The 21,738-nt window shown below is 40.9% G+C and overlaps 4 protein-coding genes across 4 annotated transcripts; 1 reads left to right on the top strand and 3 right to left on the bottom strand.

The window, feature by feature from the left end:
- Positions 1 to 1,165: 1,165 nt before the first annotated feature.
- Positions 1,166 to 3,335, bottom strand: admp (anti-dorsalizing morphogenic protein). Its single transcript, XM_085804081.1, has 5 exons — positions 3,041 to 3,335; positions 2,790 to 2,926; positions 2,555 to 2,677; positions 2,239 to 2,428; positions 1,166 to 1,619 (listed from the first exon to the last, which is right to left on the bottom strand). Exons 1-5 carry the CDS (start codon positions 3,333 to 3,335, stop codon positions 1,195 to 1,197), a joined length of 1,170 nt encoding a protein of 389 aa, XP_085660207.1. The 3' UTR covers positions 1,166 to 1,194.
- Positions 3,336 to 5,151: 1,816 nt separating this feature from the next.
- pnhd (pinhead) lies at positions 5,152 to 10,194 on the bottom strand. Its single transcript, XM_085804010.1, has 7 exons — positions 9,715 to 10,194; positions 9,140 to 9,235; positions 8,755 to 8,897; positions 8,208 to 8,484; positions 7,299 to 7,480; positions 6,111 to 6,169; positions 5,152 to 5,335 (listed from the first exon to the last, which is right to left on the bottom strand). Exons 1-7 carry the CDS (start codon positions 9,764 to 9,766, stop codon positions 5,185 to 5,187), a joined length of 960 nt encoding a protein of 319 aa, XP_085660136.1. The 5' UTR covers positions 9,767 to 10,194; the 3' UTR covers positions 5,152 to 5,184.
- Positions 10,195 to 12,776: 2,582 nt separating this feature from the next.
- LOC146970336 (serine/threonine-protein kinase NIM1-like) lies at positions 12,777 to 16,164 on the top strand. Its single transcript, XM_085803895.1, has 4 exons — positions 12,777 to 13,064; positions 13,183 to 13,458; positions 14,598 to 14,866; positions 15,036 to 16,164. Exons 1-4 carry the CDS (start codon positions 12,995 to 12,997, stop codon positions 15,789 to 15,791), a joined length of 1,371 nt encoding a protein of 456 aa, XP_085660021.1. The 5' UTR covers positions 12,777 to 12,994; the 3' UTR covers positions 15,792 to 16,164.
- A 3,792-nt stretch (positions 16,165 to 19,956) lies between these two features.
- On the bottom strand, positions 19,957 to 21,572 carry ccl25a (chemokine (C-C motif) ligand 25a). Its single transcript, XM_085805913.1, has 5 exons — positions 21,434 to 21,572; positions 20,737 to 20,819; positions 20,358 to 20,475; positions 20,168 to 20,261; positions 19,957 to 19,986 (listed from the first exon to the last, which is right to left on the bottom strand). Exons 2-5 carry the CDS (start codon positions 20,795 to 20,797, stop codon positions 19,957 to 19,959), a joined length of 303 nt encoding a protein of 100 aa, XP_085662039.1. The 5' UTR covers positions 20,798 to 20,819; positions 21,434 to 21,572.
- Positions 21,573 to 21,738: the final 166 nt, after the last annotated feature.

Here is a 21,738-nt window from a genome sequence, read left to right as displayed (position 1 = left end):
CCATTACACAACAAAAAAATGTTGCATATAACAGCCAAAAGGCTAGTTTTCATCAGCAGTTAAGCATTTTGTGAGAAATTGCCATCTTATTTTAAAGCTCTAAAAGTGTGCATGGATCAGTGTAGTTGCAGATTTCGGCTGTTTAAGTCCCTTGTAACAAGCTTCTTTAACGCTATTGCAAGTTTATGGAGGCACAAGTTGGGACAAAATGTGACAGTAATACTTAGTTTTTCTGACATCATCGACAACACTTCAGCCAAGTCATCAAAAAAGATCTTGTGGTAATAATCTGTGAAGTTTTGAATGAAGCAGCTATTCAAATAAATTCACACTGAAATGTTTTGTTTACACCATTTATTCTGACTGTATCATCATCCACAACAGAAAACATAAAAAATTTGAATACATCCGATAAAGTCCAGAAAAAGCTGCACGTTTTGATATATGAATTGTTGAAATAGCACAAAGTATGAAGGACTAGAAGAAGACCGTAAAAAGGCGGAAGAAAATGGCCGAACAGAAGAACAATAGTGTGAATGCTTTCAGCATGCTTTCAGCATTCACACTAACTAAACCATTCATTTTGAGTTGTTTGTGTATTTCATTGACAATTCTACACGAGAATGAAATTATGGGATTTTTTATGATTTTATTACATTTGGTGTGATACCAGAGTGAGGCTAAGGAGACATTCTTATAATTCACCTCGACAAGTTTTTGCTCCAGCCATCTCCAGCTACCCATAGCTGCCTGCTCCTTCTCGTACGCCCAGAATAGGGGATAAATACCATTGTACGCCAAAAATGTCAGTTTTTCTGACATCATCGACAACACTTCAGCCAAGTCATCAAAAAAGATCTTGTGGTAATAATCTGTGAAGTTTTGAATGAAAGCAGCTATTCAAATAAATTCACACTGAAATGTTTTGTTTACACCATTTATTCTGACTGTATCATCATCCACAACAGAAAACATAAAATATACACATTTACACCTTTCACAGGATGTCACTTCCATCACTGCCATATATTATAATTTATGGATATTTACATATATTACAACGCGGGACTCTTGCACATTACTCATTCGACTGAGTCGCGAGGGGCATCCGACTTGTCTTGTGTCCCCAAACCCAGTTCGCCTTGTGTTTCCTACCGAGTGGCTGTGCAGCCCACCGCCAGCGGCCTCTCGATGTCAGTGGCAGCCGCAGCTTCCCGCCACCATGTCGTTATACTGTTTCAGCACCACGTTCTCGTCGTCATCGAAGTACAGCAGGTTGATGGAGAAGAGTTTGTCTGGGACGCAGCACGGCGTCTCGATGCCTTTGATCAACTTCAGGGCGTTGATGATGGACTGGACGGTGGCGTGGTTGGTCGGCCTCATGTTCTGACCCAGAGGGAAGGGGCAGGAGCCTTTGCAGTGGTAAGCGTTGTAGCCCCGGGGGGAGACGATCCAGCCCGACCAGCCGATCTCCTCGAAGTCGACGTAGAGAGGCAGGCGTTGGCAGGGCATGGACGCACCCTCCTCCTCGCTGTAGTCCAGGGAGCGAGCGCTGCGGGAGGGCGGGCCTGACATGGGGGCGTGGGGCAGGCTGGAAGTGGCTGCAGTGTCGTTTGGATCTGGTGGTGGAAAGGAGAGGTATTTATTAGACATTGCTGCTTTTTTGTTGCATATTAGGTGTAACATTAAACTATAAATTGGATTTAAAACAACATTTTTATAAAGATTGTAACTCAAGACACAGATTTACAACAGATGAGTGAATTGGAAGTTATTTTTGATGAGTATTTTTCAACCATGTTGGGTCGCCTGAAATTCAAATGGGGTCGCCTGAAATGTCTAGTAATTGATATAAAAAAGTACTTTTTTTTTTAACTAAATAAAATTATGATTAAAAACACCATACACAATCTTAAACAACTGTATTCTATACTTTCACTTTCTCACTTTATAAATCGAGATCAAATATATATAGCATATAAAAATATCTGATTGATATCTTGATTGACGGGGTCACCAGAAATTTGTGATGTCAAAATGGGGTCACAAGCCAAAAAAGGTTGGGAACCACTGTTCTAGATCAAATCTAAAGACAGTAATGAGAGGACATTGGTGGGCCTTTTCCCCGTAGGCATCATAATTCGTCTCTACACCCTTGCTCATCAGAATTAGGCCACAAAGATTTCCTGCAGTGTAGATTTTGGGGTATAATCTGTTAAAATGACTGTCAAGACTCACCGGTGCTCTCCAGAGTTGTAGAGCGCCGGCCATCATCGGTGAAGAGGACCAACATGGGCTGCTTGCTCTGGTGGTGGTTGCGTCCCGAAGCAAAGCGGATCAGCTTCATGTCCATGGAGCCTCCTCCCAGAGTCCGCACCACCACATGGAGCCCCAGGTTGCTGCCTTCATCCACCATCCAGGAGCGAACCTATCAGGAAAACAAGTTCACCATGAGTCAGATACACAGAACACAGAATTCACTCCATACTGTGTAAGGATTTACTTCCAGTATAGTCAATGCAGTTTTTACTATCAAAGAGAGGAAGATACTCACTGCTTGTGTGATGGTGAACACCTCCCAACCAGTAGAGTGGACTGGGATGAGGCGAGAAGACAGCAGCTTCCTCTCCTGCGTGTTGTTGCCTCTGGTGGTGTCCAGCAGCTGATAAACACTGACCTGAGTGGATCAGAGTGTCACAATGTTAGAAAGGATCAAACTAGAGGAGCATTAGAGTGTTTAAGAGTTCAGCATACAGATGTGGTGTGATGGTTTCTCTTGGTTTACATACTTGGCAGAAGTGATGCCTGTTGAACGTGAGAGCAGCCTGAGGTCGCAGCTTGAACAGATGCAGCTCTGCAGTCAGAATCTTCTCGCTTCTTGCAACCGTGGACAGATTGAACCTGAACTCCACCTGCTCACTTCGCACTGCAGGAAAAAACAAACAAACTATTAGAGACTAAAGAAAACACACCTTTGGCTTATAGCTGCTATATACGAAAGCCGGTTGCAAACGCAAAGCATGCAGAAGTCACATCTTACATTTGTCAAAGAAGCTGCGCACGGTATTCCCCTCCAGAAGGTACGGGTCCTTGGTCACTCCATCCACATCAGCAACCGTGTTGTACAGGTCAAGCATGTACTGAGGTGGCTGCTTGTGTCCATGGATTTCAGGGGGGTCCTCCATCCCAAAAACCTCCAAAAGCCTCTTGATGGCAGCGGAGCGGACTTCCTGCGACTCGTTCTCCGCGGCGAAGTGATTCTCCAGGTAGTTGAGCGAAGGCCGCGCAGCGACCGCGCACAGTAAAGTGGCACAGCTGACCAGGAACACCAACATCTCTGCAGCGGCGGGTAGATTCCTTGTGCTTCGGTGTCCTCGACCCTCACGACCGGCGGCCAGCAACTTGGAGTTGGAGTGACTGCAGGATGCTTGGAAACGCCACTTTTTATATCAAAAGCCCCCGTTCACTCTTCAGTGCCCCCAAAGCCTTTGGCAAACAGCAATAAAGATGCTATTTGGTCGCAAATGTAAATCACCAATCAGCGAATGTAAAGGGAGACTAATGGCGGTGTTAACAAGGTGTGAACCCGATTGTAGATTTCATTCAAGCCCATTGTCTCCACGTCTGGCAATAAAGCCTCAAATAAACTAAATTCGGCCTTTGAAACAGCTCGGTACTTAAAGACCAGTGAGTATATTGCTGTTGAACATATATAGGCTATATATATTTTTTAATCTGAGGTGTATCTTTATAGTTAGATGAATGTATGAATGTAGAATATGGACAGAACAAGCTCGGAGCTGATCTCCTGGGGAAGATCACTCGCCATGGGAGGTTAACTGCGCCTAAATGAATCCATTAATTTAGAATAATGGGCACAGTGTCTTAGGTGGAAACCAATTATTTCGACAAAGAAGCTGGTGTTGCTGTCTACACGTCCTGAGATTTACATAACTGCTTATCCAGTTGTGACTGGATAATCATCAACTTTGCAGCTTTATTTTTTTTTTTAAAGGATTCCAACACTCTCCCTTCAATGTCGTGTTCAATAGGTTTCTGTGACTTCCATCCACTTCCTTGTTACATCCATAGATTTGCATCAATTTTAATATATTTTCCCTTACAACCAGATTATTTTATCCATATAAATAGCAAATTTTGACACAAGACGTCCTAATTATAGTTACCCATGTGAATTCATTGGTAATTCATGACAAAGTACAAGGCTTCATCGTTTTCCCTTCACTACTCTAGATACAGAAATGTTTATTCTATACTGCATCTATATTTGATATTTAAACCTAAATTATAATTAAATGTCAAACTAAACTTTGTATTACTGTTTGAATGTGGTTATTTTTCAGTTATTTCTCCAAAAAATCTCTGTCCTTTCCAAGGGAACTCTGAAAGTGCGCACTGTGCCATTTGGTGCCTTTGATCTTTACGCACAATTTACGCACGAGCAAAAGACAAATTGAGAGAGAGAAAACAGTTTCCCCCCACTGTAATAAACATTTAAGAGATCAAAGTTTTCTTTTTCATGGCACCTTACATGCAAGCCATAAAACGTCTTCTTCTTAGATGAAACACTAAACTGCCACAGAAAAGTGTTGTTTCACACTTTGATATCAAAATAAGGAGCTATTAACAACTTGCACGTGTGTTTTTTCAAACAGACATTTGAAACGTTGGGTCGCCTTTCATCTGCTTCTTCAAAGTTGTGTTCTCCCTGTTTGACCCTGATATTTATTCTAATTAGGTCAGATTTCACTGATTCAAACTCTTGACTTCTGCTTTTAAACAAGAAGTTCCTATATTTTTTAAATTCAACTTTACAGAAATTACTTTAATGTATAAAAACAAAACTTTGGCCACACAAATGATCTGTTTTGCTGTTATTGTTGTCTAAGTTCTTGGTGATGTAGAAAACCTGTGAAGTCTTTCCAACATATCCCATGATTCATTTGCAGTTTGGATAAAAATGTAAACTAAAATGTGTTGCAGTGGTCCAATGACAGTCCATACAATATGGTATTAAAGATGTGGTATTAAATTTATTTACAAAATTATCATTTTTACATATATTACATATAATACAATAATACTTTAGGGTAAAAAAAAAAAAAAAGGCTTCCAGCCCCCCCACAGGTCTTGGTAGTTGTTTTCCAGTGGGGGGCGCAGTGTTCAGTTCTGGCAAAAACAGGAAGTGATGGAGAGGACGGTGCGCAGCTGGCCATGCTGGTTGATGAAGCTGTGGCTCTCGTAGCCTTGAGAGATGCAGGACCTGGACTGTCTCTCTGCCCATAAGTGGCAAACTGCAGGATCAGTTGGACTCCTGTGGCAGAAAACAGAAAATGCATGAAGATTAGAATCACTTTGTTCAGTCTGTCAAACAACGCATTTATGTGCTGTGATCGCATGAGTCACTGTTACTGTGCAACAAGTAGGCTACAGCAACAGGTTTGTGGGCTCCTTTTGTGGTTGTGAGAAAAAAGGAAAAGAGAGACTATCCGCACACTGGATTAAGGCTCCCATATGTTTAATTGATAAATGCAACGTTTTCGAAATGCAATGTTTCGACCAAAAGTGGTCTTTGCATAATTAAACATATGGGAGCCTTAATCCAGTGTGTGGATATTCTCTCTTTCCTTTTTTCTTTTTTCTCTGATCCTGTTTATCCGGCACCTGGCCTAAAATAGGACTGGATGTGCGCACAACCACTCTGGTTTCTCCTTTTGTGGTTGTGCCATGTTAAGTGTCTCTCCAGTGAAAGTGTTGATGACTCCTGTTGAGTCTTTGTATGAAATTAATCGTGACTTTGACAGCAGTGCTGATAAATTTGTGTTATCACTGTGCAGAAGAGATTTTACTGGTAAAATGAATCTAATTTAGACATGCATGAATTAGATTTAAATTAATTAACCAAAGTTCTATACAGACCGTGGGTTTTGTTATTCTACACTGTTATGCTGTTGGAGGTTTGACACAGTAGTGTAGGAATTAACCTAAAAAGACCAACATACTGAGCCGAGAGGGTGTCGGAGCTCACAGGCAACTGTAATGAGGAGGTGTGTGTGTGTGTGGGTGCAGCAGCTGTGGTTCATACTTACCTGAGAAGGCATCGGTTTCCTGTAGTGCAGCCTCCCAAACATCTGCCCACATCTATTTCCTGTGGAAAATTAGCAACACAGAGAGAAGGCAATGAGCTCACAGCTGGTCGCAAATATTGACCCACTTGAGCCGGGGACCAGCTGCTGTTTAGCATGTTAACTGCTTTGATTCGACACCTGCGGGGACCATTTGTGTTTGCGCTCCACTCACACCTTTGGTGCTGAAACACAGCAGATGACCAAGTCTGGGGCTAAGGATTCAACTTCAACTGTCTTGATCAGGCCTCTCATTTAAGAAATGAAAATAGCATCACATATAATTACTTAGTTGTGTGGTAATGAGAGCGTAGTAGTGTAGACAGGTAACCCTTTATTGGGCAAGTAACCACATTCACCAACTTATCTTTGATGAATAAAATAAAAAAGTTATTTAGGTTTAAGCCAAGTACTTCAGTTTTATATATATATATTTGTTTGTTTTTTCACATATTTGTATGTATTGATAACTGCCCCTTTAATTCTACCAGTGAACCACCATATATGGTAGAATAACTGACCTTGATTTGCAGTAAAAACAAATAAATAAATGAAATAACTCTTCTAATATCCTCCAATAGTGAGTGCCCTATAAAGGGATGAAATCTAGAAAAAACTGAATGGTCTAGTGCAACCTATGCAAAGCTTGGACTCCATGTAATGTGATGAGAATAAAACCTTTTGTGTTTTATGAGGGAATGCACTGGTTTCACAATAAAGTTGTTCTTTACTGTAAACTACAACTGCTGAAGGAGTTTATGGAGTCTATGCAGCCTATTTTTCCTTTTCTGTGCACATTGGGAGGTGAAATGGCAGAAATCCCTGCTCTGTTTAAATTCAAATAAGGCCCATCAGTCTGCCATGTGTATTGTTGCAGGTTGTGCATGAATAAGCATACAAAACATCCTGAAGTCCTTCACACCAGGGTGTGCGGTGCCAGCCACTGGCCAGTCCTTGATTAAGTGCTGTCTTCCACACATGTCTGATGAATAAAGATACTTCATTACTGTCTGGCACCAAGCTAGGCCCCCGTTTCCTCTCAACTTGATTACAAAAGAGAGTGTGAAAGTGGCATCACAAATGAATCACTGTCTAGTGAACATCGATAGAGGAGTCTGTGTTTCACTGCTTGTTTACTGAGTTTGCACTTACTTTGAGCCTCTCTTCTTTGATCCCACCTGCGTGGTGGACTGTTTCGTAGTAATACTCCACATATGGGACCCTGTAGCAGCTTTCCTTCAGCTCACAGGCTGCAACCGTCTGGATCAGGTCCACTTTGTTTGGGGTTTCCACCAAGGCCGAGTCAAACTTGGTGGGGACACAGGAGAATCCCTCTGCAAATGATGAGTAAAGGAAACATTAGATTTATATGTGCAGGAGAAACAGCTCAACTATAATCTATGATCCAAGTCTAAACATCAAATTATGGTGAAACATGTTCTCAGATCTTTGGTCATTCCCAATTAACTGACAGGTCTGTCAATACACAAGACAACAAATTACAGCTTGCCTTTTTTTTCTCTTGCTTTTAAAAGTTCGATAATTTTTGTTTTGTTTTATCTTATATACCCACCAATTATATCTGTAGATTTAGCAAATTTTTCGAAATCATAAGAACTTCAACTTTTTTTTAGTATGGCCTCATTAGACCGTAGACTGCATTGTATATTTCTATACCCTAGATAGCTACTGTATGTAGTAAAGTATCCCACTTAAATCTAAAAAATAATGCACTTAAAGACATTTTTATTGTGGCATTAATTGCATACTGATTTTTTTAATGCTGGTTTTAATGAGATGAGCCTACACCAAAAGTAAGTTAAACTTGGCCTATACAGTATAATCTTCTTTTTCAATTGAATGTAGCCATATTGAGACACTTGGCCTCTATTATGCCACGTGTTACATCATTTGTCTTACATGACAACATGGCAAAATCTTTTTCTGTTTGTTGAACCTCTTCCTGCTTTTGTTTGTTGTTGTTTTAGGCAGGTAAATCCTCCCCACACACACACACACACACACACACACACACACACACACACACACACACACACACACCTGGAGAGCCCTTGGACCGGGAGCATCCTCCCACGTCGATGACGGTCTCGTACGGCGTCTCGGAGTAGTACGTCCTCAGCGCGGGGACGCGGATGCACTGGGTCAGCTTGATCTCGCAGTGGCACTCCTCGATCACCTCCACCTCGCGGGGTCCGTCCAGCAGCAGCAGCCGGTCCACGCGCATCCCGGTCGGCTCGCACACCTGGTTCATGCCGCAGGACGGCAGCTGGTTCAGCGGCTCCGGGCTCTCTGGAGCTGCAGGTCCTCGAGTCCTCGTCTTTTGAGAGGCAAGTCAGACATGTTAAAACTGGTTTCTGGGCCTTTCAATGGTGAATATAATAAGCAATTTCCAAAATGCACTAATAGGATGAATTACTATGCAAACAATATTAGTGTCAGGCTTTTATATTTTAGTATATGTGCAAAATTACACTACCACTGATACTGATTCAAAAATAATGTGTTAAAAAGTTTTCACACTGTCAGTTCATTGATAATCACAACGTCACAGCGCGCCCTAGTGGCGGTGTTGGGAACCGTCACTCACCTTTTTGCTCTTGAGAAATTCCAGCATTGAGGCGTGTTTGGAGTATTCCTGCTGCTTCACTGGTTCATGTGATGGTCTGGATGTTGCCCCACAGTGCGACCTGCACATCCCCACATCCACACTGACAGGACTCCCAGAGATGTCTGAGGACACACACACAGAGACAAATTAGGTTTTGACTTCAACTAGCAATAACAGGCAAAAAAAAAAAATCCTGTAATTCCCACAAGCCTGAACACATCTTCTTAGGTTGTGATTTTCTCAAACTACTGAACAATTCAGGGATAAAATGTGTCAAGATATCATGACTGGGTTTTTTACAAAAGATACAGAGACAAACATGTTGGTACAATACATGCACTGAGGGAGGATTAAAGAGCGTTACCTTGTCCGATGTACACAAAGTTGCTCTGTCTCTTGCAGCACACTCTCTGTGTGAACAGGTTTCTGTGATCAGTGTGTTTGCCCGTCACTCCAGTCACTAGAAAAATAACACATAATCAAACATTAGTGGCTTGAAAATCACTTAATTTAGAGTTAAAAAACAAATAAACACAAGATGAGTTGTTTAAATTACAATTCCAGGAATCAGTTTTCTTCAAGGCCATTTGTTGATGAAAAACATTCATTAGAGGTATAAAAATAAAGGAATTAGTTTATTAAATGATCTTATATAACACAAGACTGAGCTCATCTGGAAATATTCATTTTGTATTTGTTGGGGAAAAGAAGAACAGACTTTAGATGAAGTGATTTGTGCCCACTGTTGCACAACACATGTGACCACAAGACTCACATCTTCCAGCATCACACCCTGTCCTACCACTCTGGTTTACTGGCAACATAACAGTGCATTAGCAAGTATATTTGAGCAAACTGGTGTCAGTCCAGTTGAGTTAATAGCTGCTCTGTAATGTCCCGGCAGCAGTAGCAGAGTAGAGCAAAGCAAACAGTACTTACAGGTCAGGTGGAGGGCACAGAGGAGAAGAAGCAACGGCCGGGGGAAATCCATGGCTTTAATCCGTTACTGTTCCTGCAGCTGCCAGATCCTGAGTGTCCCTGTGCTCAGCGATGCCTCTGATATTTATATGCGATCAAGCTTCAACCCCAAATGTCGCCCGAAAACAAGGTCTCAGAGTGGTGTGGAGCCAGGAAAAAAGTGAGAGCTAATCAAATTTCCATGCTGAATGCCTTGTGGGATGGTGTTCTTACAAGCCGGGGGCCACTTCAAAGGAAATCTCTACAGCTTTTCTGTTTCTGCTGCGAGAGGACCCAGTGGCTCGAGTGTGTCGACCGGGCCTGAGCTCACTCTAATGAAGTGCTTAAGTAGCCTTGAGCCATTAAAGTGTCGCTCATTCAAAGGCATTAATCATCTTTTATCTCAGGGGGAAGGTGTTTAGCACCTCTGACTTAAAACAAAACCTGGCCCAAACACATAAACAGGATCAGCGTGGGGGCCTGAGCCTCCCCTACAGAAAACTCCAGCACCTTTGTGTTTATTCAACATGACACCAAATGGCCAGACCTCTCAGCACTGCTCTTGAAATCCCAAGCTTCTTTTTCTCCCCAGGGAAAGTGGAAAGATTGAGAACAGGAGTGAGCATGCTGTTTATTAAACTGGTTTCCAGACGTGCAGGTTTATGATATTTATTCAGGTCAATTGGAAACACAGTAGGCTATAGTACTGGGAAAAGGGACAAGAGGAGACCAAATGTTTTTTTCAATTATACATCTAAAAGAGGCAACCTATAGATAGTACTTCGTTTAGTTATTTGTCACATGATATAGCATGTTTTATTTTAATCACTGGAAATAAGTTGATAAGTTGATTCTCCATTCATATCTTAATAAGGTGTTAGTCCGTCTTTGAAGTGTTGATGTGATCCCCTCATTTACTCCGGGATCAACGGATCATCGTTCAGAGAGCCGTCAGCACTCAGACACCTTGATTAGGGTGATGTCTGCTGCAGTTTCTATTGTTGATTCCTTTCATTGAGTGACAACAAATCTTATTGAAACTCTGTCATAATCCTGGTAAATCCCAGATTCAGTCGTAGTAATTACTTGATTTAATTATGTAGATCCTACGATATGTTGCCAAAAGACTGTAAGCACTGAATAAAAGTTGACCACAAATAGTTTTAAATCTGGTTTTGGGGCCTTGCGGGTGAGGAGGAGTCTTCAGTATTGTAAAGTAATAATAAAAGTAAGATTCAGTCTTCAGTATTTGGTCCATTTGTATTTTAGAGGTCACCAGGGGTCACAGATTGAGACATAAAACCAAATCAACTCTGAATTTTATAAGACTTAAAACTAAAACGATGTTAAAAATATCTCTAAAGTCATAAATAAATCACTCAAGTCACATGACCTTCCTTTACAGATGAAGGTTTCCCAGGTGTCGGCCTTCACATGCTCACTTTTCTCTTTGCTCTTTAAGGGTTTCAAGTCCACATTGGCCTTAAAGTTGACAATGAGGGACCCAATATTCTGATTTGACACAATTATTTCCAATATGATGACATTTTACCAACTACTTGTTCCAAGGTCAAGAAATAACTTTCAGTCTCCACAATGGTGAGTTTCTTTTTTTCCCCACTTTGTGATATTCTTAAGAATATGTAAAGGCAACACCCTGTCCTTAGTTCAAATATAAGATACATAAATCATCAAATGACTTGTTTTAAATTAAATATAAAACCTCCCTGAAAACTGTGTAATGTGTTCTCCACAACATCAACATCTAAGGAATTAGAATATATAGTATGTCTGTATGTTTTTCCTTCATCTTTTCATCCATTAGTGTTTATTTAAACCACAGATGATTCATTTTGTTGTTATTTTCTGTTACTCAGAGAATGTCCTCTGATTTTTTTTTTTTTTTGTGTGTGCAGGAATAATAATGAAAGCCACCTGTCTGAATGCTGAATGCAGCCACTTTCCCCCTACAGTAAACCTCATTATAGAGGAATTTCATTCAACACTGCATGTGCCTAGATAATCACCGCAGTGGCGATGGGATTAAAATGAGTCATCGCAACATGAACATGCAGCTCATGCTCGATGGCTGCTGAGACAATCCCCTGTCCAGTCTGGGTGGCAGAGGTTGACGGGAGCGGCGGCTAACATGTGTGTACTGTCTGGCCGTGAGTCTGTCTGGTGCCATGCTCAGTGTCTAGGTCATTGTGTTAGTGTGTTGCCTGGTCACAAGGCCACTTATTTTGGGGTGAGGTTTTGTTATGAACATTTCTTGTTTTGATTTGGTGGAAATGACAAGAATTTGAAAGTGCAGCCTGTTTCAACACAGTAGCTTTTAAATCACAATGCAATAAACCAGTGGTTCCCAACCTTTTTTGGCTTCACAAACTTATGACGACCCCAAGACCCCAGCGTCAATCAAGATGCGCCATCTTAGATATTTTTGTATGCTGCATTTTATTTGAACTTGATTTATATTCGAGAAAGAGAAATACAGTTGTTTAAGATTGGGTGTGGTGTTTTTAATCATAATTTTAAAAGGAATAATAATTAGTTAAAAAAATGTTTTTATCAGTCTTTTTTTTTAATCAATTACTAGACATTTCAGGCGACCCAATTTGAATTCCAGGCGACCATTCGTGGGGTCCCAACCCCAGGGTTGAAAAACACTGCATTGAACTAATAAAGTAGCAATGCAATTAAAGTTTGTCTTCATAAAGGTGTTACACCCCAGAAACCCACATGCATCTTAAAATGACCCCTTGACCCCCATTGACCCCTAACAATAATGATGATCATATGCAGAAAGTTACATATGCACATAATCCCATCAGTGTCTTGTTCATGCCACCCTGTATCAGACTCCATGTTATGTCTAGGGGTTAGAGAGGGCTCCGTAAAGCCTGTCTATTGTCTGTCTGCAAGGGAGGAGTCCAGCACTCTGGGATTACAGGGTGGAAGTTGTGGATTATACATCAGGAGACAATACTGCAGCACATGCTGAGAGCCGGTGAGGAAGAGCAGTGGGATTGTAACAGTACCTGGACAGGCAGCATCCGAGCGTCCGAGAGAGAGAGTTTTTCCAGATGCATGCAGATGGTTTTATATCCAAATCATGCATCCTGTATCATTTTTTCCCCATTTTTTGTCTGGTGGAAATTTGTTTTCTTCGTAATTTACCAACTTTTCGTTTTCGCAAATCCCCCCAAAACTCAGATTACAAAGGAAAGCCGAGTATCCCGTGGTATCTGATTTAGGAATCATGTATCTGAACAACAGGAATAACGCCATCAACACAGAGAGGAGTAAGAAGAACATAAAAGGCAAAGCATGTAAGTATTGACTCATCTCTAAATGTACAATTTTGGATGTTAAGATAAAAGTGCACTTTAATTAGACCCAATATAATGCAATAGCATGACACCAACTTCATCACTTTCTCCATCTCAGGGAGCCACATGAAGACGGCCTCATATCAGGAGGAGAGCATCAACCTGATCTCCCCGAAGTCTTTGAAAAAGCTGGAGGTGAAGGAGAACAATACGGAGGAGCAGGACTCGGGACAGCGCACCGCGTTGGGGAAGGCCCTCCATGATCTGAACCACTCAGAGAAAGTGATGAATGATCTGATATTCGGACGACGGGTGGGGCTCTACGAGCTGAGAGGGGAGATTGGCTCTGGAAACTTCTCCCAGGTTAGATTGGGCAAACATGACCTGACCAAAGGTGAGATACTGAGAGTTTGTACAAAATGTCTTTCTGTACCTTGTTTTTTCACAGCTTCACTGATCAGGTATGTGACTCTATGTAAACCCTTTTAGCACTGACTGACATGTTTTGGTCACAGGGCAATGGTCAAGGTTGATATATTGTTTCATGTTTTGGTTACAATAATTGATATCACTCATGTTTCTAACTGGCACAATTAAAATGCAATAAACCGATCCAATAATTTACAGATATGTTGGTCAGGGATGGCTGCACCTCTTCTTATCATTTCCTGGAAAACATTTGAATATGATTGCACATGGTCATATTAGGTGGCATGTCAGACGTCATCCCCTTATGTATTGAATTCAGCTTGGATTTCATTTGATATCTCCCACTTTATGGGGCAAGTTAAGATTATATTCTATATTTTATTTATCCTATTGTTTACAAAGGCCACAGAAAGACCAAAGCTAACATTAGACTCTCCCTCCATCATTTCCATCTTCATCTCCAGTGGCTCCCAGACCCAAGCCTGTTTATTTCTAATCAGATTGTACAGTATATACAAACATATATGACATGTATGATGATATTATGGGCATTGTAGGGGTTTTTTTTGCAGTGGGAATACATCATGCTTTTATTTTAGCTGCTATTTTGGTTCTCATGCACTTGTGAGACTGGCTCAGTGTTCATAATAATAAGGAAACATGTCTTCCAGTTTTCCAACAGCTCTATAGCTTAGACATTTGTTAGTTTGCTATTGGCTTTGAGGGATGGACTCTGTGACCAGACAGTAAATACATAATAGCACGTGCCTCATCCTGAACTTATAATGAAGGTCTTGAGACAGCAAGTCCAGTCTGGGTCATTGCACGTGTCAGAAGACAATAGATAATCTCATCAAGCAGCCACCTATAATCCACAGTGTTAGCCTTCAGCCGTCTCAGACTACACTGTACAGCTTGTGTAACTGATAATGAGCATGCATTTCTGAGTTGGAGAAAGTTTATGTCATAAACTTCCTCCAAAAGAAGGAAGGAAAACAAAATGAGTCACATCACAAGGAACGAGAGTGTTGAAATAAAACAATAGGGGAAAAAGAGTTAGTCACTTGTTGCTAAACTGCCTTTGTCAATGTCTTGATCTGACAGAGAGAGTGGCGGTGAAGATCCTGGATAAGGTGCGTCTGGACAAGCACTCCCACACGCTTTTCGCCTCTGAAATCTCCTGCATGGAGAATTTGGCCCACCCCAACATAGTGCGCCTGTATGAGGTGGTGGAGACGTTCAAGCGGCTCTACCTGGTGATGGAGTACGCCAGTGGAGGAGAGCTGTTCTCCCGCATCAGCACCAGGGGGCGCCTCTCGGACCTGGAGAGTAAACTTGTGTTCTCCCAAATACTGGCTGCAGTAAAACACATGGTGAGTCAACAGCAGAGACCAGAATCTACTAACTACCTTACTAACAACAGAGACTGTATGTTAGTATGTTAGAGTTATTGAATAGACTTGAAATTACTGCTTGTTATGTGGCTTTGCCTTTACAGTCAATGAATGTCTTTAATACGTGTCCGTTTTCTCTTTTTCCTAGCATGAAAACAATATTGTCCACAGGGACCTGAAGGCTGAGAATGTTTTCTACACCAGCACCTACTGTATTAAAGTGGGTGACTTTGGTTTTAGCACAGTTTGCTGCCCCAGCGACGTCCTGCACACGTTCTGTGGCTCTCCGCCTTATGCGGCCCCTGAGCTGTTCAAAGACAGAGCTTACAGTGGTCAGTCTGCAGATATCTGGGCGCTGGGTATCCTACTTTACTTCATGACGACTGCCACAATGCCATTCAAGGCCACTAACACAGGTAATCTCAGACGTTGCATCCTGCAGGGCTCCTACACCATCCCCTCCTTTGTATCTCAGTCATGCCAGCGGGTCATTCAGGGCCTCTTGAGGCCGACGCCTGTTGATCGCCTCACCATGGCCCAGATCATGTCCAGTGAGTGGATGAGAGGCATTGAGTATCCGCAGGCCTACCCCTCTTATAGCCCGACACCTTCCCATCTGGTTGAGCCCAACTACATCCTCAGCTCAGATGAGCTAAATGTGAAAGCAGCGCTGGAGGACCTCGGCATCACCAAGACCCAGCTGCTCAACAACAACCTGGACATAAAAAGCCCTATTACCGGGACTTACCGGATTTTACTGCATCGCATCCAAAAGAGGAGGTCTGTGGAGGCCGTGGGCTACAGCCATTTGTGCACCAGGGAGTCCCAGAACAGACTGCGATGGACAGCGGGCTCAGACAGCCAGCTGAACAAACGCCACTCTGTTGTCTGTATGATCATGTAGTTTGGTTTTTTCAAAGAAAGAAACATTTTCTTATTTAACTTCTCCCGAACAGTTTGATGAGAGAATCAATACCATCCTTATACCTGTGTTCATGGAGCTGGAGCCTGGGGGTCCTGCTTGTCATAAAAGATAGAAAACAAGGGGGAAAAGTCACCTGAGCTTCTCTAAAGGTAAAAAAAAAAAAAAAAAACTGTTTACCAGCACCTCACTATCAGTGGTTCTAGGGGGAAGTGACGGGCTTTGGCCACGTTTGGTGAACAGTTGGGTTCAGTGACTTCCCACAGTCTTGTTGTCATGGGTTTCCAGGCGACCAGTTTCTGCTTGTCAAGAAATAGTCAAGCAAACCAGATACAACATGGTTGTTAGTGAACTCTGAAGGTGCGTGAAGATGTATTTGACAGTAAGAGAGAGATAGATCAGCTGTTTCCCAGGCTTTATGCTAAGCTAAGTTAAGCTAAGCTAATGTCCTCTGGCTCCAGCTCCACATCCTGATCCTGTTCTTTTCATCTAACCATCGGAAAGAAAGCGAATGGGCAATTGTTCAAAAATGCTGTATGTTCTTCTGTGTTTTTAGTTGATCTAAAACAGTAGAACAATGTTTCAGATCTGAGTCTGGCTGATGTGAGTAAATGCTCCTTTGCTGACGCCAATCATGTGTAGACCAGTAGCATATCTGTGACCATACTTGGCAGTATTGTCTGCACTTAGATAACATCAAGCGTTTTTGAAGTGTGTATTGTATTTTAACCAACTGAGCATGAATGAAATTTCAACGGGGCTGACAATAAACCACAGATCCATCTTTCAGTAAAGAGACAGGAATGTGGAAATAAAACCACATAGTTTTTTTTTCTTCTTTAATGTTTTGTATTTCTAATGAGTGAAATGTCAAACAGGAACATAGCAAGGTTTTAAATATCCTGGGGTCTGACATTTTCAAATGCAGTTGGATTTAGTTTCCATCCATAGATGGTGTATGATATGATATAGGATTTCAATAATATTTATGTTCAGGTTTTCATTCATCTTTCCTAAAGCTTAGATATGTTTTGATCTTGGCGATAGATTTCAATGGATGCAGACCATGAGTTTTATTGTAGGAATATGGAAATAATAGACTTATTGGTAATGAAATAGCCTTTCAGTAAACAAATGAATCAATTAGAAATGTTGTGCTTGCCATCATGCTTTTATACAATGAAATTTCACATGCTTGTTAGTTTTGATTCTTGTTTACAGTACTAAATATGACTGCTGAAATTCTGTACTGTTTTTACTATAGGTTTTTCAATTACTTCTATTGAGAAGAAAACAATTATGTCAAAAAGACATTATACTGTATTTCTACCCATGAAATTTGTACAGTAATTTAAATCTTATGAAAATTCTATATATATATATATATAATTATTAACATGTTTATTTTGGTCTCAGGACATGTCCTGAAACCTATACACGGTGAACTTACTTGTGTGCAACACCTTCACTATTGAACTCTTGAATGGACTAGTAAATAATTACAGAGCTGCAAGATATCTCCATCATACTTAAGAGCAAAGACAAGCTGTTATTCATGATGCTGTAAATACAGTTGACTGCTCACTGTGATGGAAAGTTTCTGTTTTGACAGTTGTAAGGATAAACGGGTATAAAATGTTAAGGCAATAAATACATTGTCAGTAGACTCTGTGGTGTGCAGTGTTTTATGAATGCTTTAATCTTTTTTTGCCCTTTCTAGACTCTAGACTTGGTATATCAACGTTATTATCTCTGGCACCAAACTTTCTGCTGACATGAAATTCAAACTTTCCATATGAAGAAGGCAGAGTTACAACAACAGGAAACAAAAGTCTGTTCCTTATCGCTTTTACCTGTGTTTTTAAATCCTCCAGCGACATATCAAAATCTTATTTTCGCCATTACTGACTTGTACGTGTTCAAACATCCCATTTGTGTCAGTGTCAAGACTTTTCCTCATATTGATTTCCAGGCTCATACTTTCCTCTCATGGTTTTTCCCTTTGATGAAACAAGGCTTAAGTTTCTCGTCTTGGTGCCAGCCAGTTATTCCTGTGTGTCTCAGCATGCAGAAGTAAAGAGCACAGCACATATTTCAGGAATGGTTGACATCCACTCAAGAAGAAACAAAGCCTTTGCACCAAAATGCTTTTCAAACCACAACCAAATTCTTTGACCACTGCTCATCACGCTCAATGGAAATGTGGATGTCCATCAGTAATCTACGTATATGCTCTTAATGTCTTGGTACAGTAGTTATTAGGTATTTATCAGGCTGTCTGTCACATGTACCTTTAGGCAAAGTTGGCGGCCAATGCAAACAAATACTTAACCTTCGTGCGGGGGGAATTCTCTGCTTTTTAAATACCAATTGCCCTACTTTTAACAACAGTCGCTTTCACTCACGTGTACTACAGTGTCTGAGAAGATATGTTGACTTCTCGCCCTCTAACATCAGATAATTTATACACTGCATTGCACAGGCTTGTAGTCTGTGATGATAATGTTGCTGTTGTGGCACATTTCTAACAGTTTGCAGCACCGAGCCACTGCAAGGCATCGATGTAGGGAAGTCGTCAATCTACAGAGACACGTCAACATCAAACACAGTATTAGTCAGAGACTGATTTTATCAGCTGCGTGTCCTGGCAGTTCCTATGAATGCCCATGGACATAAGAGGAGCACACATAAGATCACCCAGTAAATCCAGCGCATGTCAGACCAGATACTGTTAATGAGCACTTTGAATTCACAGGAACTCTCACTCACTTTTTTTTGCACTGCACTGGAACATTAAATCATGGGATTTTTCCAGTATAATTTGTTAATAGTTTGATCTAATTAGCTCTGCATCCTGTGCAAAGCAAACCAACTGCAGTCAAAGTCCTAGTGTGTGGTAAAACTTAGAGTGACGCTGAAAGATTCAATAGCTGAAGCAAAATATCCTCATGCTGCTCAAGAAGAATATCTGGAAAACGTGGAGGTTTTAGAGTATGAAATGTCTAATTACATGGATCCCAGTATTCTGAGAGCAGCTCATAAACAAGAGCTTAGTGTGTGACGTTATTGCAGATGTGAATAAGCAATATGTCTAGTGAATGTGTTACTTACTTTACAGTACATTGCTGCCTACATGTCAAGAGTGAGTTCAGATTTGTCGTGCTGTATCGTGGTTATTGGTGGTTAAAACTGTGGCATTGAGGCCACTTCAAAGGTTTATTATGGTGAGAGGAGTTATACATCTACTCATCGTGTTATCATTGGGTTTAATCATGATAACATCAGGTGATGCAAACATTGTAAAGAGTTTATATTAGGCAAGGCAAGGCAAGGCACCTTTATTTATATATTTGTTTAAGAACAGCATAAAACACAGAGTGAGAGGGAGCAAAAGAAAAATAAAAAAGTAAAAGAAAAGAAAATAGATAAAGTTTAAAGTTCTTAAAAAGAGCTCAGCTATAAGCACATGAAAAGAGAAATGATTATTATCACTGTATACTAATCTGGGTCATTTATAAACTCTTGAATGTGCCCTATAGCATCTGAGTTTAAGGAAAATCATGAACTGATATGGGAAAAATATCCCTCTCATATAATGTCACTCACAAAATATGATAAATTCAAATCTAACAAACAACCAGAAACAGTAAAAGACAAAACAGTGTGAAAAGCCAGTTTATTGCTAAAATGCTTTTATGAAAACATATATACTGTAATAAAAGCTAAATACAAATGCATTACATTTTAGCAATTTAGAAATTAAGAGTTGAGCTTCTCCATATGGCACACATTACAGACGATAATTTACATTTAACTCCACTCCGTCACCATTCATACAATCACATATGTTATTGAGCATTAAATGTTCTTAACAGGCAAGAAAACGGCCACAATCAGTCCTAGCAACCACGCTTTTGAAAGTATTTATACATATTGTGTGGAAAGACCACTCGCCACCAGCAGCCCGATCCCCAGGAGTGCTGCTGCGACTCTATACAAGCTTTTGACCCTTAACTCGTTGCAGAGCAAAAGCGAAAGTAATGCTACAAACTGGCCTCCTTGACTGCCGTCCGGTCAGAGGCCATAAAAGTATAAACTGCATCTCACTGAATGATATGGGGTCAGCGAGACCAGCAGCCTATCGCCTTCAGCCTCTGTGCTCCGATTTTGGAGGGTGCTGTGAAGAACAAAGAAAAACAATTAAAAATCTGTCCCCACTTCTTTTAAATAAAAGTTCAGAACAGACATATTTGTTATATCAGGTGTTTTTTTTAATCTGTGGATCTCTGGAACACAATGAATGCCATCACTGGCACATGACTTGATAACATGAAGACCCACTTTCCCACCAGACTCACCTTCTTTATCTTTCTGTCAATCCTCTTCTGCAGGTCTTCGACCCATTTCTCCCTGGGGTCTGTGCAAAACACTCGCCCCTTCCTCATGGTGAATCTGAACAGCGTTTGATACAAACAGGTGTTATTGTCCTGATGAGGAAACCATGAGCTCCCTTTGTAAAGTTGGTGGGTGGTGAAAGTGTGGACTTACATTACAGCACGGATGTTGCAGCCTCCATCTGTCTCCTGCATCCTGTATTTCACTGCGTGTTTCTGAGCGACCTGGCTCATCTTTTTCACGTATTTCAGACAGCAGTCGTCATAGGACACTGAGGGGTCGGGAAAAGTCAGAAATCCGGTGTTACACAATATATACAACATGAAGTGCAATGAATCAAGCTGGATAATTTAAAGGCAATTGACTCAATCAGGGAATGCTGAAGGTGCAATAAATACACAGTGAGGACACATCTGCCCACGCAGGCGATAAAACAGCCTCACTGACCCTCATTTTATTTGAGCTATGTGTTCACAGTTATCTACTGCATGCTGTATATGACACCATCAGCTGTCCATTTACAGTCCCTTACCTTGTGCAAGTGCAAGACAGAGACACAGGCTCAGGAAGAAAAACAGCACGCTGCACCTCATGGTGAAATCTGTGGATGAAGCTCTGGAGGAAAAGAAGACAGATGGATGCAAAGAATTATTACGATGTTTACCTGCAATTAGTCTTATCACCTTGTTCCTCCACTCCAGCCACACCTTCCTTGTTCCAGCCGATATGGACCTTGAACAAATGGTTTACACCAGCTCTCTCTGTTATTTTTATGCAACTTAAATCTTAATAGCTCTTTTTAATGCCACCACTCCATATCTCAGTCTCCTTCATGTAGGATTTGTTTGCACGTGTTAAATGAAGCAGTCGTTGTTTTACATGAACACATTTGTATTTAATATCTTTTAAAGTTTTTTGTCTTTCGGACAACATGTAATTACTTCATTAATGAAAAGACAAAAAAACTAAATCACAAAGAAAAATGTGGCATTCACATCAAAATCATCTGAATTGACAATTATTATAATATCAATTAAGGTGCGCAGTCACAAGAAAATGCTAATGAAATTAATGCGAATATGGAAAACCTTTTAAAATTCTATGATTGAGTTTTATCTGATGAGATCAAAATGACTGGAACACATTGGCAAAGATTATTTTTCTTCTTTAAAAACCTCACTGATGACAACCACATATTGTAATGTCTCTATTCATATGTCAACACTCACCTCTAATGCTCCAGGTGTAGTTTGAATCTCCCTTCATGTGTCTCTCCTCCTCCACAGGTGAAGCCTCCTTATAAGCACTCAGGGGGAGGTCTCAGGTTACCACCTGTGCACTGCGGCCGTTTTTTTCTTTCTTTCTTTTTTTCCTCTCCAAGAATTCATGATCAACATAGGAAGACTTGTGTGTGTCCTTACTATATATCTATATATGTCCCCTATAGAAAACGAGTTGAACATACATACATGACTGAAGTGCAGTAACAGATTTTGCATTGTTGATGATGACATCTCCTCAATTCTGAAGAAGT

The sequence above is a fragment of the Trachurus japonicus genome, chromosome 17 (genome assembly GCF_045865225.1).
Source record: "Trachurus japonicus isolate A0001 chromosome 17, Traja_1.0".
NCBI lineage: Eukaryota > Metazoa > Chordata > Actinopteri > Carangiformes > Carangidae > Trachurus > Trachurus japonicus.
This window is presented reverse-complemented; position numbering and strand designations above follow the sequence as displayed.

What these genes read in the sequence shown, in the direction of transcription:
- LOC146970336 (XM_085803895.1), top strand. Translation starts at nt 12,995, where the DNA reads ATGTATCTGAACAACAGGAATAACGCCATCAACACAGAGAGGAGTAAG. An exon ending in CAAACATGACCTGACCAAAG is followed by an intron (nt 13,459 to 14,597) that starts GTGAGATACTGA and finishes TTGATCTGACAG; the next exon opens with AGAGAGTGGCGGTGAAGATC. An exon ending in TGGCTGCAGTAAAACACATG is followed by an intron (nt 14,867 to 15,035) that starts GTGAGTCAACAG and finishes TCTTTTTCCTAG; the next exon opens with CATGAAAACAATATTGTCCA.
- admp (XM_085804081.1), bottom strand. Translation starts at nt 3,335, where the DNA reads ATGTTGGTGTTCCTGGTCAGCTGTGCCACTTTACTGTGCGCGGTCGCT. An exon ending in GCGCAGCTTCTTTGACAAAT is followed by an intron (nt 2,927 to 3,040) that starts GTAAGATGTGAC and finishes TTTTTCCTGCAG; the next exon opens with TGCGAAGTGAGCAGGTGGAG. An exon ending in TACAACTCTGGAGAGCACCG is followed by an intron (nt 1,620 to 2,238) that starts GTGAGTCTTGAC and finishes TTCCACCACCAG; the next exon opens with ATCCAAACGACACTGCAGCC.
- pnhd (XM_085804010.1), bottom strand. Translation starts at nt 9,766, where the DNA reads ATGGATTTCCCCCGGCCGTTGCTTCTTCTCCTCTGTGCCCTCCACCTG. An exon ending in CTGTGCCCTCCACCTGACCT is followed by an intron (nt 9,236 to 9,714) that starts GTAAGTACTGTT and finishes TTATTTTTCTAG; the next exon opens with TGACTGGAGTGACGGGCAAA. An exon ending in CTTTGTGTACATCGGACAAG is followed by an intron (nt 8,898 to 9,139) that starts GTAACGCTCTTT and finishes GTGTGTCCTCAG; the next exon opens with ACATCTCTGGGAGTCCTGTC.
- ccl25a (XM_085805913.1), bottom strand. Translation starts at nt 20,797, where the DNA reads ATGAGGTGCAGCGTGCTGTTTTTCTTCCTGAGCCTGTGTCTCTGTCTT. An exon ending in TGCAACATCCGTGCTGTAAT is followed by an intron (nt 20,262 to 20,357) that starts GTAAGTCCACAC and finishes AACGCTGTTCAG; the next exon opens with ATTCACCATGAGGAAGGGGC. An exon ending in TTGACAGAAAGATAAAGAAG is followed by an intron (nt 19,987 to 20,167) that starts GTGAGTCTGGTG and finishes TGTTCTTCACAG; the next exon opens with CACCCTCCAAAATCGGAGCA.